This window comes from Conger conger, chromosome 3 (assembly GCF_963514075.1).
Source record: "Conger conger chromosome 3, fConCon1.1, whole genome shotgun sequence".
NCBI classification, from domain to species: domain Eukaryota; kingdom Metazoa; phylum Chordata; class Actinopteri; order Anguilliformes; family Congridae; genus Conger; species Conger conger.
Window position 1 is genome coordinate 38,929,144 of NC_083762.1, and position 19,276 is coordinate 38,948,419.

Below are 19,276 nucleotides of genomic sequence, written 5' to 3' on the forward strand. Positions count from 1 at the left end.
TTTGCAGAAGAGCATAGTTTCTCCACAAATGAACCAAAATGACAGCATGGGAAAGCCTTATGCTGTCCCAGTAAAACTGCTCAACGTCATAAAAGTAACATAAATTACATTTATGTTACACAAGTCTAAATTTGAAAATGATTTGGTTTATCCTTTATTTAGCTATGAATGTATCACATTATTTTGAAAAACAAGTGAGAGGACAGTTTGGAAAAAAGTATGAGATAAAAGGTAGCAGAGAAACAAGAGACTGAAAGCAATGAAAATAACTGTGGGTAAATGCTCATGAAAACATTATTAACAAAAGCTTGTTTTGAAATGTATGAATGGTTCACTCAGATATTCACTTTTTTACTTAATACACATTTCCTTGAAAAAAAATATTACCTAATGGATTATAAAATTTCCATTCCATTTATTTTTTCTTGATTGTTCAGAAGAAACTAGAGGTTCCAATTTAGACAGAGATTTTAACTTTATTAAAAACATTTGCATTATTATATTTGCTAGCACTGTATTTGCTCAAGTTGTGAATGTGGGTGTGAGTGATAAATAACCCAAATTACCTTTATTTGCTTGCTTGGGGTGGCTTCTCCAATGGCTTTTTCAAACTGCTGCTTCAAAGCCTGAGTGGAAATCTTTGGCAACTCCTCTCCTCCAATGACTTTCACTAAAGTAAAAATGAATAAACTATAAATGACAACAAAAGTAATGACGGACAGCTGAGGTAGTAACAGGCACTACAACATGTAACATTGTACTGATATATCGCTTTGGATACAAGTATCTGCTTAAAAACATCAATGTCATAGTATATAGGTACTTTTCCTGAACCTTAAATGTAAATGTCCTGGTGTATACAAATGTTCACCTTACAATAACAACCAGCTGTCCTGATTATTCCACATAGAACATTAATAAGTCAAAGTCATTTTTTTAAATGATCAAAAAAAGATCTTTAGCACAGTATACTATGATGCATAATATGTGAATATACTGTATGCGACATCAATACCCTCAAAAGGAAATATAGGTTAATTAACTTTTAGAGTGGGAAACCACAACCCCGGCCATAAGTAATCCCAGCAGATATGAATAGCCTCTACATGTTTCAAATGTAGAATTATGTAATTTTTATGATATAAAAATTCAAGCATGACCTGAAGCATTTCTACGCATCATGTGTAATGTAAAGAACATTATATTCAGATTGTTCTTAACCACAGGAATGCAGGTCATCTTTTCTCCCAGGTTCAGTGATAGAGAATAGAGAAATCTGAATCAATTCAACATAACAATAGATAACACTTTACCCGTTTCCTCATAATGGTTTGCATAGTCGGAGGCCACGGAGCTCTTGTGAACACTATCATCATGTGATACCTATAATGAGATCAAGTCACAGTGTGATTATTGCAATTATTGACAATCCAATTTCATACTATGATTAGATGAATGAATGCAACACACTAGAAGAGCTATGACAGCTTTAAGGAAGCAAATGCCTACCCACTGCATTTCGATGGTCAAATCTACTGGATGTAAATTATGTCACTATTATATTGAAGTGATAGATCAATAAAGTATTGATCAATGAAAGATCTGACAAAATCAGCTGCATTTTGTTTATTATTGCGCTAACCACATTGTATGAACTGCCTTTATTTTTCGATCATTAGGGAGATTAATTTCCGAATCATCGAAAAAACCACCCCCACCCCGAAAGTTGAATTCATAAAGAGTGAAGCATTGTCCCGCATTACCTTTTCTTCTTGAATGAAAGACGCCAGGTGAGTTGATGGGACCACCTCCCTGGCTTTGCTCTTCACAATCACAGTCTCTGATGAGCTCGACACTTCCTGTGGCAAAGAGGACACCATCAATCACAGTCGCTCACACCTGCACATGCATGCACACACAGCTGCATACATGTCAGCACTCATTCACACTAATGAACATGTTCACCTGTACCGCATGTCATACTTGCACACACACATACAGTATGTAGCCATTCTTAGGCTCCCACAAACATCCACAACACAATATATGTGGACACGCACACACACACACACACATGCACACGCACACAGAAGCACACACATACAACGCATACAAATTTTCTCTGGTAGCCTGGTGGCTGGAGAGGGACTAATTAATGTTAAAATGGTGGCAGATAAAGAATGTATCAGGGGAACAATAACACACAGGGGCTTCACAATTATAAGCCTTTCATATGCAAAATTACATTAATCTGACAGTGCAGCATCAATTCTGGGATATCTCACCACACATGTTTACCAGGAATAGGAGGGAAAAGGCTCATTAGCTTCATTAGACTTTGTGGGCCATTTTAGAATGTGTGCCATACTTCTGTGATACTTGCTTAATTAGAAGGAATCTCCAATACTAGGCTGTATAAAATAGGGGGCAGCAGTGCTGAGTATGTGGGCTGTATCTTTTTCCTTTGCCATATTAAAATACTGCTGACATGCTGTACAACACAAAAGCATTTGCGCCTATCACCAGAACGTAAGACATATAGCTCTAAACCCTCCCACATGAACCAGGTACCATGAATACATTGCACTACACATCTCTTCAGCCCTGGGAAGCATTCAATATTCACACACATTTGTGCCTGCTGACTGCATTGAACATGTTTTAAATTCTGCAGGGGGAAGTCAAAAGATGTAGGAGTTCACTGGAGCGACGTGGCTCAAAAGGACAACCAGATGGTACACAAGAGGCTGGGGGCCAGGCTGTCTTTGCGTTCTCCCTGTGTAAGCACAATCCCCCCTGACGGCCTCTTCTCTACCCAGCGTCCCTTGTGCACCGCGCATTGGCAATAACTTTCCTTAATTACCTGCACAGATCTGTGTTGGATGTGGAACTGGGTGACGGTGCTGTGAGAGGTGGCGATTTCCTGGCTCTCAAATTGTTTCTTCACACCGGCAAGCCCTCCGGGCAAGGAGCAGACCTCGGCCTCCTCCACCACCTGACGGAGCGGTTAAAAACATTGTTAGCTCCCTTCGCTTTAAATTCCCGCAAATACGTAGCTCTTTTACGTATTGACCTTTTGGCAGAAGCATTGAGTTGTGAGGCGGGGGGTGGGCACCGTGTACCGTTATAAATAAAGGCGTACAGAGCAAACCACGTGCGAGAGTTCCTTTTCCCAAAGACGTAAAGATGTTTTTAGGCTGTTGTTCGAGGTGAGCAGGCACAGCGGTCGAAGCACGCAGCCCGACGCGCGCCCCATACGCCCTCAGAACCGTGATGACAGGTACACGGATTAATGGGGAAATGATGCTTCCCAGGGAAATCCTGCAGGGGGCACAAATAAGCCGTCGTGTAGCAGCACGCGCTGGAGGGAACTATTTTCATCCCGTGTACACGGAGCGTGAGTCATGCTTCCTTTCGCAGTCGCGGAATCTCGACTCACAGCGGTCAACCGCTTTCTCGTTCTATCGATTCCGCATGACATAGTCATCGAAAACAGTCACGGGCCCATAACTCAGAATGAATTATTGTGATTAAGCTGAGCCAGGTGTTAGAGCAAATTCTCGTGCGTAAACATCATTCAGTTCTATGCAGAATCGAACGCTGTTAGAAGCGAGCTTTGTCCAAAAATCTGTGATAAGCATTCATCACAGTTTGGTATTGCTCATTTTTTTTCGGGTGTGCAAAACCAAAAGGAATGTGACAACACTTCAATTTATCGACTGGGGTGATCTTGGGGCCACAACTGTTTGTGCTTGAGAAATTCAGGATGTTTTATGTCTCCAAAAAGAAATAGATGAATAAAAATATCTGCAGTCGTGGTACTGTAATTGAAAATCAGGAAAAAGAAAATCGGAAAACCTCCCCTCATCTTCCTTTCAATGCATTTTAAGCAGATAAGCTACCTCCGTCTTTCTGTAAATGTTTGAGAGGGAGCAGTTGAGAACCAGAAAACAAGTGAATGCTGAATATCTGAACATGCTTGATAGGTTCTTTCACACAGGGTTAGTCATGAGCATGATGTGAAAACATGTCCTTGCTCACTGAACAAAGGGAAGAAGCGCAACATGACTGAACCGACCTTGATGTGGTGTTCATACGTGTGCTATTGAGCAGCATTGTCAAAAGACTGAAGCGGTGTCAAAGTGCTGTCCTTATGGCATTCTAAACGTGTGTGAGTGTGTGTGTGTGTGTGTGTGCAGCTGTGTGTTTGAGTGCGTGTGCGTGTGTGCAGCTGTGTGTCTATGTGTGTGTGCAGCTGTGTGTGTGTGTGTGTATGTGTGTGTGCAGCTGTGTATCCATTTTTTTTCTCTCTAGCAAGTCACTCTGTCCTCAGTGCATGTGCGCAAGTTTGTTTCATGTTAGAAAGCATATCTACAGAATGTACGTATGCATGTGCTTGATTGTTCATGCACTACGTGTCTTTGAATTTGCATATATACATTTGTGTGTCGTGTATATACATTTATGTTTAAATATGCTTGTGTGTGTGAATGTGTAAATTTGCAGCTTCTATCACTCCATCACTGTGTGCACTCATAAAATATAAGACATAGACATGTACGTACAATTATTTATGTGTTCATGATGTATGCGCACATGTCCTTGTGTGTATTTATGGGCGTGTGAATACGTATTGTGAGTGCAGGTAATTGTGTACAATGGGCCGGGGCAGAGGAACCCTCACCGTGTTGGAGGAGGCGAGCGCCTCCTTCTTGGAGACAGCAGCCTGATACATGGCCAGCCTTTCCTTCAGCGGGATGTGCTCTGGCTCCGTTCCCTCAGCGGGAGCACTGCTCCACTGCCTCTCAGCTTCCTCAGGAAGTCCTGTCCTGGGTCCACCCCCGCTGCCTGCAGCTAGGGAGACAACAGCCTCCGATGACTCACCGCTTCCACCGTAACACAGGTGGAGAGAGAGCCAGGGACCGGGCCCGGCTCAGTGCACCTTAACACAGGTGGAGAGAGAGCCAGGCACCGGGGTCAGGCTCAGTCCCATTTCATATCAGTTGATTCAGGAAGGAGTCGAGAAGTCCTGCTAGAACATTCCGGGCATTTTTTTAATTAACAAATTGAATTTCGGTTAATTCACCGAATACCCAAAATTAAACGCTATTGACCCCAACACTCCAGGGAATGTAGACAGAATGATGCAATGCATTTTTCATTAATTATGCAAGAACAGTGGGTTTTGATGAAGCCCTTCTGCATGAGACATGATTGGTTTTCTGGTATCGAATAATCAGAACTGGAACTACTAATAACTCATGAAAACGGTGAACTTTTTATTTCCAATATTACTTTCTTTAGAATTCTTTGTAGTGTAATAGGATAATATTAATTTGTTTGTGTAATCTCATTACCGCAGTTCAACACCAGTTTAATAAATTTAAGTGAAATCCATATCATACAACAGGGAAAATAAACAATAATTAATTTCTGTAAAATAATGTCAAAATCTATACAAAAATGAAAAGATGCTGCTTATGTATTCTGTGTTATATATATATATATATATATATATATATAATATATATATATAAATATATACACACACACACACACACACACACAGTGTAACGCTATGGCATTTATATTTTTCTAATCAGAGGATAGCAACCGAGATTAACTTCATATCATGGGCGCCCATCAAGCACCTTTAAGAGGTTAGCTGCACACATTTATACTGCCAGCCGAAGAGTTATCTGCCATTTTTTAAACATGCCAACATGCTTTATATCCAAGCTTGACACCAGCAACTGTGCACGTTAATCTCTCCTGTCATCTAAAGGACTCCATACTCCAACATCGTTGAGTATGAGGTCATTCTAGAACCATTTACATTCTGCACATAGCTACCTAAAGTGGTATTTATAGATGATGTTGTCACGGAGTCCAAACGGCATGCTCATGAATCAGAAATTACCATGTTGGCATTGCACCTCATTAAAATCCCTGTAGGTCATGCCAGTGGATGGCCAATCAAATAAGAGAGGGTAAGGATTTATACTTTTCTGTACACTAAAAATATACGCTGGTAATAGGTCCTGGTAACAATGACACCCAAAATTGCTCATAGACCTACAGAGGAATGTAAGTCGATACAGTGAGTGAACATTGGTTTTTTCAGACCTCATTGTGCTCACAGCCAGGCTCAGAAACATGAAAAAATTAATATCAAACACTCTTTACCCTTGTAGACCTGTCGGCTCTTATGATGCACATGCAGATAAAAATCATCTGGGGAAATCATATTAGTTCAGTACAGTGCTGTGAACCAGCTTACAGGGAATACTATTTGAAATAGTCTGCAATTTGTAACAAACTGGAAGATACTAAAGTTTCTGGGAAAAGAAACACATGCCGATAATATACAACATGAATTCTGGAACAGTACATTAACTTCATAGGCAGGCACAAGATATACGTTTTGTCACAAGTGGCATAATGCCCTGCATAATTCATACACTTGCAAAGGTAAGCTACTGTATGCGAATTCACCAAGGATAATAATTTCAGTTCATTAAAGTATGAAACAAGATTACAAGATAAATACAATACAGCCACTGAATTTGTGTCTGCATTTCCTTTCGATCAGCAGCCAATGTAGGCCATGGAAACAAAGTGTGAAGTCTTTTGTCAATGAATGACTTTTACTCAGTTATGTCCAGTTATGTAATGTCTGGCTGCTGGGTGGCTCAATAGGATAAGGCGTAACACTGTGTTGCATGGATAAGCCCCACGTTCAGATTGTAACCAGACCCTGCCATCTCCATAGGGCATTGCAAAATCGGTGATTGCGCTCCTGCGGGTACGTGAGGGTTAAGTCAGCTACTGGTCCAGGTTTCATCACTCTCTAGTGACCCTCGCTGATTGGATGCCCGTGGACTGCACGCCAAAGCCGCATATAAATGGTCCTCCTCCCACTCAAGTCTATGCAAGCTTGGTTGTAGCAGAAATTAAGCTAAGATGCTAACAACACATGCTCCATAGGAAAACTCTGTTTACGCTGTCCTGAATCAGCAGCAAGGTTCACATATCTTCTGTATGCGGCTGTGGTTGCAAATAAATGGACATTCGGGATTTGGGTGGAAGTTGGATGTGTTCAGCCCCGTATTTATAAAAAATGTAAGTGCTGATACATATCCTCCACGGTCTGAGTTTAAGATCCCTGTCATACAGACTTTCTACGTAATTGGCAAGGTATATGAGCCATCATCAGTGCAAACCAAGTGAAAAATATGGTGTTTGCTGAGGGCAAATTGATGACTCTCCTCAGCAGAAAATGATTCCCTTGCTGCTGGAATAAAAAAATGAATAATCCGGTTACGAAAAAAAAGATGTGTCAAGGTTTAATGATTTTCTTCATAATTACCGTTGATGATATAAAAATGTACAATGCTAATGGACAGTTAACATAATGAAATGGATCGATATGCATTCTTAACAGCTGGAGAGTGAAAAAGTAAATCTGACACAGCTCTGCGTGGAGATAAATATATTACGGGGAGTTTAGACTTGTCTCAACGTATCTGAAATGTAATTGAAGTCATACTAATTAAATAGATTTTATTGCACCGCAAACACAATTTACACCAAAATCACTGCAATTACTAATCTAATGAAGCTGAGGGAGTGGAGCGTTATGGACTGAGTAATGAGGTGTCAGATCTGAGGAGAACAGGTGAACCGCACTTTGGGATTGCAAACGCTTGACTATTCTGACCTTACCGTGTCCCTCCACATTACTATAGCCATTCCTGCCGCATCTCCGGTGCAGAAAAAAGAGGAGAGAAACGCTCTCGGTCTACACTTACGTCATAGCATGCAATCGCAAGGCTCCTGTCAGACGCCGTGCGGTTTTATGACACGATGTTCCCCTTAAACACCAATTTTAGATTCTCAGCCACGACGGGTATGTTGGTGTAAATCTATCGGTCTGTCAGGAGGGGATGTGTTCCTGGCACAGTAGCCCCCCGAAATAAGCAGGGTTTTACCCCTCCAGCCTTTAAAAAGCCGGTGACATGTTCTGCGCCTCAGGTGAAAGGCATTTAGGAACGCAGTGTATGGGAATACGAGAGACAGGCTGTTGTTTTTTTTGTACACGGTCAGAGACTGAGGTTTCGACGCCAAAAAATGTGGTGAGAAAGGTTGGCTACTGTATGATCAGCTTTAACGGCCAGAGGTCTTAGAACAGGATACCGAATGTGCCAAGTCCTTTCGAGAAATTAACCAACTTTATTTGAATCCATTGTCCGTGGAACCATTCTTCCCAGGGAGAGGGGAAGGGGGGAAAAGAATGCCAGGAACAGCAATTTCCCCTAGTTTCAAGAATGACAAATGAATTATCAGAAGGTTGGCAAAATCATCTTGATTGGTGGTGGAAAAAGAAGAAAATTCCTGCTAAACTGCTTACTTTATAGTGTGCATTATAATTGTATAAAGCTCTATATGTAACATTGTTCTTTCTTCACAGTGAGAACATTTACACATACAACATGGCATTTCATTGTTTACAGTAACAATATAATTTCAATATTCATTTTTAGGGATGCATTATATAGATTATTCACCCATGTACTTCAGAACAATAATTCAGTGCTTTCTGTCTTTCAGAGAGCTAATTCAAATTATTGTTATACTTTGGCAATTCTGCTAGTTTCTTATAATTGATGGGTTTAAAGACAGTGATGACAGAAACCAGATACGGTCTTGTCTATGGTATTCAGAGTGCAGCATTACATTACCTTACTGGCATTTAGGAACACTCTTATCCTGAGCGACACAACTTTAGCATTTTTTCCCTTTTTCTAGCAGCTGTTTCAAAACATAACTTGAGTTGGTCAAACCACATCAACTTGGAGCTGTGCTGAACTGGTCAACCAGCTAAACCATGTCAAGCTAAGAGATGGCGGAAACTGGTAACCTGTAAAACTGTCACTGCTCTACACTGAAATTCAGCTATCGGAGGTGGAAAAGAGAAACATGTTAATATGACAATGCTGCATAGCACAGTGCTGCCAGCTACCAGCCTCTTTCTCTTTGCCATCCGCTGGCTGAGTCAGACTGCTGCTTCCTCTATAGCCATCGCAGGCAGATAGCAGTCATCCAATCGACCAGAGGAGCGGATTTTCTCTCAGTTAGATTACCCTGCGCACTGAAATCTGCCCACCCAGGGCCATACTACAGCCAGTTATGCCCCAACCCATAAGGCTGGTGCCCACACCCAGCACCCCAGTGGGGCCTACCACTAGACTGAGAACCTGTGCTTCTTCAGGATAAACCACAAGGTAGACCATGCGATCATATTTCAATTACATCCTAGTATAATTGACTGAATAATGCCTTTCCACCTCAACTCAAGTGCCAAAAGCCACTGTGTAAATAAAATGTGTACTCATAAGTAATTAGTAAATGATTTATTTGGTTTCATTTGTGTAATAATTCAGCCAAATATATCATGCAAATTATTAAATGACACAGAATGTGGTGACAAAAAGACAATGTTACAACACTTTGGCATTGTTGCTTCTACAGTATATAGGGCATATAGACACCCAAAAACATTATTATCATAATGGCTGGCATTTACACAAGTAGATAGTTTCAATAAAATTTTCATAATTTCCATATGGATTTTGTTTGACTTGAATTGGTTCACATAAATAAGTGCCTCATTTTGTAAGCTTAGCATGTATTGCATGATAGATAATCCAAGTATTTATAAAGCACTGCAAATAAATCACGCACATGCGTGCATGCACAACCGCACGCACATGCACACGAGAAGCGCAAGTTTATCATTGCATTTCGACTGTTTACTAAGCTATAAAATACACTTTACCATTAGAATAAAAACAATTAAAAACAGTACTTAAAAAAAAGGAAGCACCATTAAGGTGGCACTGATAAAACATGCCTGAGATCATCAGTGAAACTTCCTAATTATTTTTACATTAGTTGACTGAAAAAAATCGATGTTATTGAATTTCTGTCTCAATAAAATGCCATGGCGATTATCAGCACGACCAAAGCAGTTTGCCTGCCTCATGCTTTCATTTGACAAGTCTGGGTACTTACCAAATAACTGTGACTCTACCACAAGCTTTTTCCAGAGCTAGAATCCCACAAGACTTAAAATCCCTAGCCTGCAGGATTTCTTTTCTGCCCGCAGAAGACTAATAGCCCTTAGCGTTGGAGACCAGCTCCAGCAATGCGCGCGTTAGCTCACCTCTGTCTCTCTAGCAGACAGGGGCAGCTGATTTTATTTTAAACCCCCCTTGTAAAATGATGGGGCCTGGGGGTCTTTTTTTAGAAGGTGAGGTGTACGTGTTCATCAGACCTCAGAAATCTACTTGTAGAGACTTCCTGTTAGTCAGTGACTCCCCACCCCCCCCTCCATATTTAAATCCTGTCTTTTCATTCACGCCATCAGAGAAGCACGTTCTGTAAATGGGCAGGATTATGGGCCCCCAGGACATTCAAGATGAATGAACCGCAAGCTTTAGTGCCATTTTGCAATGACACATACTTTTACAGTTGTGTGCTTTTATGACAACCCATATTTATTCTGAAATGATGCAAAGAACACAAAAGTCAAGCGGGTGTATGATTGGAGTAAAGTTAGGATACAAAATGACAGCCATTGCATTGGCATTACAATTATGGGCATTTAGCAGACACTCTCATCCAGAGTGAATTATAAAACTTTTGAATTCTAGAGTGCCCTGCTATCCAGCTATGCCAGCTCAACCAGCTTGAAAGTTGAGCTGTTGAAGTTGGTCATAAGCTGGTCTAGCTGGGTATGAGCTGGTCAACCAGCTAGTGCTAGTAACTTGTCTGATCTGGTCAACCAGCCACCTGCCGTTTCAAAACCTAGCTTTAGCTGTTTTTGTTTCAGCAGAGTGCTTAAGGGTACAACAGCCGTGTCGTGCCTGGGAATCAAACCTGAAACTTGTAGGTGACAAGCCCAGTTCACGAACCATTATACTACACTGTTGCCCATAGAAAACTCTTTATGTGTTTTTTTCATTGACCTGACGGTGTGGGCTGAGGGGTCAGACTGTAGACAGAGTCAGAATCACCTGAGGCTTGAGGGTTTCATATCCCACCAGCCCGTTCTGGAGAATGACGGCGCCAGAAGCAATAGCACCACCGTCTGAACCTGCAGTCATGTGTGGAGTCCAGACACTATGCAACCAGAGACCACGTATCACAGCAGCACTGTCTACTGTGTGAAATCCTTTTTTACTCATGTCATTGTGTGTGTGTGTCTGTGTGTGTATTTCAATGTGTGTGTCTTGCCAAGGTTAACATAGAGCAGGTCTTACTACACTCACGGATATATTAAACCAATATTAAGGGAATGAGAGACTACAGTACACACATATAATAAACAAAGGTAAGAGAGGGAGATATTAAACTCTCATATAGTATATTAGATTACACTCAAAGATCTACAGTAATAAACCAAGATAAGTGTGAGAGAATATGAGAGATGGTTCATTAGATGGCATACTGTAACAGCAATTGTGATCCTCATTGTAATTATTCTAATAACAATAATGTTTTGATAATTTATCATTGGATGGGCAGATATTAATTATTGCTCACTTTCAAAAGTTGACGTACATGCATCTTTAGAGTACATACTCATTGCCATTTCATATACATTCAGCATTAACCTCTTTACGTCTAGTGCTTCGATTCCAGAGGAATGCCACTACTGCACAGTCATCAACCCACTGATGATTTATGAAGTCTTAACTTCCATATGGTACCTCATAAAAGCTTGGACACTCAATACTTTTTAAGCATTAAGTGGTTATTTAGAGGTACTGACAACTGTGTAAAATTGTGAAACGGCCTAAATGTTGAATATATTATTAAACCATTAGTCATTTTCGTAACATTACTCTTTCTTGTTCTGCTTTGAGTTTGCCCCCTGTAATACGGCACACGGAGGTGATTTATTCACAGAGCTGAGTGGAGAGGACAGGCCACTTCAGAAAGTGCCAGCTGTAATCCAGCAGGGCTGGCCGTCACTTTTCACACACTCGGAGAGGAGATGTGGCTTCAGCCCGTCTCTTAAATCCTTTACATGCTACTGAACACATGCCGCGAGCAGCCAGGAAAGAGGCAGGCTAAGCACGCGGGAGAAATAACAAGCCGGAGACAGGGGGTGACAGCAAGAGGTATATCGCCATTCCATATAGGGGTCACTCTGACTTTGAGGGTGCATTTCACGAGGACTAAAGCCGAACAGACCTGGGGTCAGGGTGACAGTTACACCAGCTACTAAGTTTGCAACTGAGAACACCGTATACTTTTGCACGCTGTGACTCACAGTGACTGCAAGAATTCCAGTGAACAAGCTGATGGCTCTAGAAAGCACCAAGTTCGGGGCATTGCATAAAGCACGTGGGTTACTAAACATACATTTTTTATTTGTGGCAGACACCTAGGTTATATTTGTGGATATTTTCTCATTTTGTATGACAAAGTGTTCTAAAGAAATTCAGTTAAATTTACTCCCAGGCTGAAGTTCCCTTGGGGGGAGCCTAAGCTGAGATTTGAACCTACATATTCCTGTTTACAAGCAACATCAGCCGGCTTGGTTCAAGTACAACGTTTTACTACATATACAGTAAAATGTTAAATCAAAGCTTGCAGAGTACATACGAGACCTGCTCTATCAAAATCAGTCGTATCGACACCAAAATGTATTTGTGTTTCTAAAATGAGTTTTAGGAACTAATCAAAAGAGAAGAATGTAAGCTTTCTAATGATACCAGGGTTATCTCTCTACTCCAGCCATCAAAGGGGTTTTGTCCCGTTTCATTTTGAGTGCTATCAAACCATGTTTTTGAGGAAAATGGCTTCAAAGTTTCATTGCGAGTTATGTTGAGAGAGGCTTGGAGATATCCGACACTGGGCTAACAAAAATCTGGGGCTATAACTTGTCATCTTATGCATAAACCCTTTATGTTTTTACTGTGAACATTTTACTCTAGACATTAGGACACACATACCTTGAAAGCAAATACATTAACATGTAGCCACGAATGCAGCTGATGTGGTTGTTTGTGACTGGTGAACGGTGACAACCTGGCTAGCCTTCAAACAACTCCGGCATTACTTTCACTCTGACACCTTTAAAAAACGATATTTTTACTCAGAATTTAGCATGAAGACATGCAGATTATGAAAGCCAAGATATTGTTCTACAAAATGCAGATGAAAGCCAAAAACAGCCAAAAGTGAACATTTTTACATAAACATCAATTTATGTAAAACTGGCTGGTGTGACTTGCGACTGATTACGATAGAACCGGTCACATATGGTCCCCATTTGACTCATATGTACTCTGTTAAACTTGAATTAATACTGGACATTGACTGTGTATCAATTAAATTGAATACATAATACAATTATTGGCTGTTATCTTGTGGCCAATAAAAAATGAATTTAACACTGACATCTAAAACGCTCTGTTGGCATATGAAATAAAAGCAGTGAAATTACACTGTCACAGCTCAGCAGCGTTCTGTAGAAGTCTTCTTTCAGCATCCTTGGCATGCACATAAACTGACACTACTGCTCAGACGCTGTGAAATGAACCGGAATGAGCAGATAAAAGATTTGTTATCAGGCATGAGTGGAGCTGGGATTACTTTTCAGGAGTTGTCACATTTTGTGTCGAGCTGCCATTGGGTCAAATCGCGCTAGGCTAAGTGTACAGCTAAGTGTAGCTGTATTGTAGTGATCATCTCATTATCATCTGGCTATGCATGGCGAAGGCATTTACACCCCAAAGCCAGATGCAGCTTGCACAGTCCATACGCAGGAATCAATTCTAAATACTGACATACTGGGAAGAGATTATGGATGAATATGCATAACCTCCTGCAAAACAAACATTGGGCCTCATGCAACAATCATTCATACGAACAGATCTGTTGCTTTTACGTTTCACTAATTTTCTCGTTTTTAGCTTATTTTCTTAGGTACAAACAAAATGTATTCATACGATTCATGTGCACTTACCCAGCCATTTTCCAACCAGGTTCTTGAGTATCACATGGTATATGTCATGACAATGTTTTCAATTTGAATACACAAACACACAGTATATAGGCTAATCTATGTAAATTCTGCATATAACATTTTTTTTATAATGTAAGACCATGTTGAAGTTATTCTGACAGTTGCATTTGACTGTTTTATTGTTTTAAAATTCTAATATAATTCATAATCAATATAATGATATTAATTGGGTAGACAATAATCTACATTTTAAATGTCATATTGACCACCTATCAAAGGAATTTAAATTTACACTGGGTTTCTTGTACAGGCCAAAGTATGTATCATGAAAACGGTTAGTTGCTAGCCTATTTCTGCCTCAGCTTGACTTTGGTGATTCTATCTATAGGTCTGCCTCCTCCTCCAAGTTATACCCCCTGTATTACTCAGCCTGCAATGGCCATCTCAATCTCCAGACCTATATCCCATGAAAAACCTGTGGTCTGAACTGAAGTGGGGGCACCCTAAGCAAAAGGGCATCAATGATTCTGGAAAGTTCTGCTTGGAGGACTGGACAAAGATACCTCCCAATGTGTTCTCTAAACTTATCACAAATGATAGGAAAAGACTCATGTCATCTTTGCCAGGGGTGTTTGCACAAAGTATTAAACCAATAATAGGTGAACCTATTTTTTATAAAAGTTGAAGACTTCACTTGGTTCAGTAATGAATCAGTAATAAAGAACACTACTGTACGCATGTTAGAAAATAAAGCTTATGCCAGTAACTGTTATTTTTTTGAACTTTTCTAGCACTTTTTGTGCATATTTATTAAGGGTGCCAATAATTCTGGAGCCCACTGTAAATTAGATATATACTGTATGTATATACACACACACATGTTTCCACTAAAAGAATTCCTGCCAGTAAAAATGAGTAACCTTAGTAACCAGTAATAAAGTGTGACTGCCCCTGTGTGCATCCATCACCCCTCTCAGTTCACTGCCTGGTCGTCTGAGCCAAAATAAACTGCGCCAAAGATCAGGGCTTGTCCTCCTATCGACAGCTGATACTCTGTGTTACCAGGAAGGACTTGTTCTCTGCTTGTCAGTGGAGGCCTCTCGTGGCAGAGACCTAACCAATGGCAGGGGCCTAAACCACGAGAATCATTAGCTCCCAGGAGAGGGTGGGGTTAAGCGTGTCCTTCGAGTACACTGAGGATGATATCACAAGCTATTCTCTATCTGTCCCGCTGTTTGCAAGCAAAGGACAGCGTGATGCAATTCAAGGAGAAAAAAGACATCGGTCTATCAGGAAAGCTCACCGCCATGTTCTAATTCCGCTAAAGATATGTGCACCACACACCGATATCTAATTACCGAAGCGAATTCAAATCTGCTTATCTTATGACTAATGAAAGCAGTTGGATTTTGCAACAGAAATATGACATGCCTGCACATCAAATAACACGTGATTACATTATCACGTAAACAACCGATAAGAGCTCAAGACAAAATAACAACCTTCACCACTAGTGTTGAAGAAAGCAAAAACCGCCTGTTTGTCTGCGCTTATCTTCCTGTAAACAGAAACCTTTAAGTGCCTTTTAAGAGAACAAGAGTGATTTTTCTCACCTTCCCACTCCCCTAGATAAAACCTTGATGAGGACATTTACATTAAACCCTGCCAAGAACACTTTTACCTTTTGTCATTTTTGGAAAACGTGGCAGTTTTTACATTATGTTAACTTATGAGATTTTACTTCACACGTTCTTCATCTTCTTGCACACTGTCGCCCTTGTTCATTAATATCCCAGACAGTATACATGGTGGGTGCCTGACAGTCACATATTTCAGTAATAGTATCTGAATGTTATTTTGGTGCATACTATAGGTGTCTAGGAGGTCCCTGCCTCGCTGTCTGGAACAAAGGTCGATTATCAGCCGCTCGGACACCCGCACGCCAGTGATAATGCCGCTGGACTTAAAACTTGAATTATTGGACCGAGAGCTTAACACGCTCCTCTAAACCTGGCTTTGACGATAACGCCAGCTGGTGGTCTAGAGCTGACACTTGGACTGGAATTCACAAGGTTTACCACCAAAATTCCTGCCCAGAGCAGTGGAGTTCCAGTACAGTCTCTGGGATTGGCTCCCCTCCAGCATTCAGATTCGGCTGCTGTGAAACTAGCAGCACAGAGTACATGTATGGAAATGAGGGGACACTTCGGCCAATCAGAGACAGGGAAGTAAATTACAATGCCTCCTTTGTTCTGCATGTGGTAGGTTTCAACTTTGGTCTCCTGGATAGCGTTCATTAAATTAACTCTCTAGGGGGTTGGTTTTAGATCCATTTAGTAGTGTAAAGGACAGAACCCGGGTCCAAGACTGCTGACAGGCATACAGAGTTAGAATATTAGATCAATTATCACAATACATTAATGCAAATGACCAGTTTAAAATCATTGAGAAAGACCTAGGAGTCTAGGGCCAAGGTTGCCTTCCCTAGCCACTTATCAGTCTAGATTATAAGACAAAAGACCCTATGTTTACTGTTAAAGAACAGCAATGTATGTGTCAAGAAGTAACAGGAAACACATGGCAAACTTAGTAAAAACTTGCTGCCGTTTGTTAAACCCGAAAGCATCACATGCCCCACATATGTGCATCTATCTCCAATGGCTTGCAAGGCTACGTGGGCAGCCTATAGCCTAGTGGCTAAGGTGCTCAAGTGGGATCTGTGCTTTAAGCACCAGTGTAGCCACAAAATGGTCTGTGCAGCTGTTGGGCCAACATGACCAATTATAACTGTCACTACAATTCTGTGCAGTATTATTTAGCATGTCAGATATTTAGTGCCTGAAGAGATTTCTGTATTAACAGTCAGATTATGTAATTATTTAATTCGATTTTTTCAAGGGCCCTTTACTTCACAAGAAATAACTTTTCAGAATCAGAAACTATTTGGAAGGTTTATGTGTTTATGTATTTTGAAAACAGCTGGAAAAACATTTCACTCCATATTTCTGATTTATAAATGTTTTTGGGACTTCAAACCCAACTGCAATAGTTTCCTAGATTTTTGCGAGAGTACTCTTGGTTCCTTAGTAGTGCAAGGGATTAGGGGCGTGTGGAAGGGCACAATTTGCAAGAAGGAAGCAGAGCAATCCGAGGGCCACGCATATTGGTTAAGTAGGTACACACTTGGACTACATTTCAAATTAGTCCAGGCTGTAAAAAAGGGGGGTCTTTTCCACAGTAGGTGACTGAGACCGGAGAACGAATGTGTAAGAGAGAGCTCTGTTCGTGTGAGCATAAGCAAACCTGAAAAGCTACTGTTAAGGTTTTGATTTTCTTTGCCTTCATTATTTTAGTTTATTATTTTTACCCTGTTTGCTCTCTCTCCCTTCCCCAATCCGTATCACTCATAAAACAGCGGTGCAATCCGAAATTTCCCGGGGTCCAGTACTTCTATTCTCTCAGGGGTGTGTCACGGTGTGTGACAGGGAGGTTTCTGTCTGTCTGCACTGCGTGCCACAGTCAGCGGTGTACACACTCTACGGCTGCCTGACTGGAATGTGACATCACTCATCACGCTTCTGTCTTACACTGCCAGCATGACCCTTTCTCCTGTATGCAAAAGGTCAGGGAGATTAAAATATACATTGATTCAATTCAAGATATATTTACACTGCAAACATTGTATGCTTCACATTTACATTTATTGTTTTGGAAAATGAATTACTTAATACTACTAGTATTTACTGCTTGGGTAAAATAAATAAATATGAAAATATGATATGATATTGTCAGCATGCCTACAGTAGAGTACACAGAGGAATTCTGCTGTCATTCATTTTTAATCACAAACTTGCTGTGTCTCAAGTAAGCTGTATTGCTGAGATACTTTAATGGGAAGAAGTAAGAAATAAATGCTCATTTTAATTATCTGGTGGATAAACACCAATGAAAACAAGTCACAAATAATTTGTGCTTGCCAATTTGCGACGACAATATAAGCAATATTTGCTCATCCTTTTGTTATGTCACATTTTGATATTTCAATTACTTTTAAATGATTGCTTAAACAGTTTTAATCTAATGAATTCACTACAGCTGACATTTGCTGTATTTATACATTTAATAAACACTACAAACTTTGCCTCCTAAGAAAACCTCAAAATGGTGAAAACGACTTTAAAATTGTTACCGAGAAGGCCAGTTTAGATGCTTATCAGCCTCTTATTTGCAAAATAGAGCAATAAAACTCCAGCCTCTCCCTCTCACAGTTTACAACCCTCACCTTGCAACAGACTCAGACAATTAAAGGCATCCTTTAACAATACTACTAACAATACATCATTTACATAGAGATGGTTATCAACCTAACGAAAGTTAAAGCGAAGTAAAAGCTAAAGTAAAAAGTAAAGTAAAGCTAGCTAAAAGGTTGTCTTAGAACAACTAGCAGTGGGAGAATGGGCAAGGGCAGGTGTTCGCAGCCTCTGGAAACCACAAGTAATGAAAAAGGAGCAGAAGGCGACCTGGGCTTTTGTGGGGCCCATCATGCAGCCCAGGTCACCCCACATCACAAATGATTATGTTGGTATACGTTACTTGAGCTGCGCACTGCATGAGGTGGATTATATCCAGTAGTTTAGACTGCCTCCGGCAGAATGAAATTCTGCTATGCAAATGCATCAGACTTGATGAGCAACATAAATCTGTGCAGATTAAACTAAGCTTTTACCCCAGGGATGGGCTGCATTGCTGTAAAGCTATGCTTTTAGCCTATAATGGGGTATTTATCTGGTTGTGGTGCATACATTGGGGCAACATTGGCTCAGGCGGTAAGGGCAGTCGTCTGGCAGTAGGAGGGTTTCCGCCCTGGGTGTATCAAAGTTTCCTTGAGCAAGACATCTAACCCCCAAATGCTCCTGACAAGCTGGTTGGTGCCTTGCATGGCAGCCAATCGCCATTGGTGTGTGAGTGTGTGTATGAATGAGTGGGTGAATGAGAAGCATCAATTGTACAGTGCTTTGGATAAAGGCGCCTTAGAAATTCTAACCATTTATACATGACAGCAGGATATATCAATATCAGAGGACAGTTTTTTAGCACATGCGTGGGTTGAAGTTTGGTGGTACAGCAGACATCATACTGCTTTTGGTCTGTATGTTCCTATATTACAATGGTAATGGCACAAAAAAGCCAATTTACGGTTGCTGAGGTATTGGCAAAACGGAGGTGGTAACAGAA

The 19,276-nt window shown here is 40.7% G+C and overlaps 1 protein-coding gene across 2 annotated transcripts in view; it reads right to left on the bottom strand.

Moving 5' to 3' along the window:
* xirp2b (xin actin binding repeat containing 2b) overlaps nt 1-19,276 on the bottom strand; it is a 59,485-nt gene that overhangs the window by 11,122 nt on the left and 29,087 nt on the right. Inside the window, exons 1-6 of one of the 2 annotated variants that reach the window (XM_061234319.1) lie at nt 10,075-10,220; nt 4,685-4,854; nt 2,864-2,995; nt 1,764-1,859; nt 1,314-1,383; nt 567-670 (exon numbers count right to left, since the gene is read on the bottom strand). In XM_061234319.1, the coding sequence (XP_061090303.1) occupies nt 567-670; nt 1,314-1,383; nt 1,764-1,859; nt 2,864-2,995; nt 4,685-4,735 (453 nt within the window). In that variant the 5' untranslated portion in view covers nt 4,736-4,854; nt 10,075-10,220. Of the gene's footprint in view, nt 1-566; nt 671-1,313; nt 1,384-1,763; nt 1,860-2,863; nt 2,996-4,684; nt 4,855-10,074; nt 10,221-19,276 lie in introns of those variants that run through there. The other variant, XM_061234318.1, reaches the window with a different exon arrangement.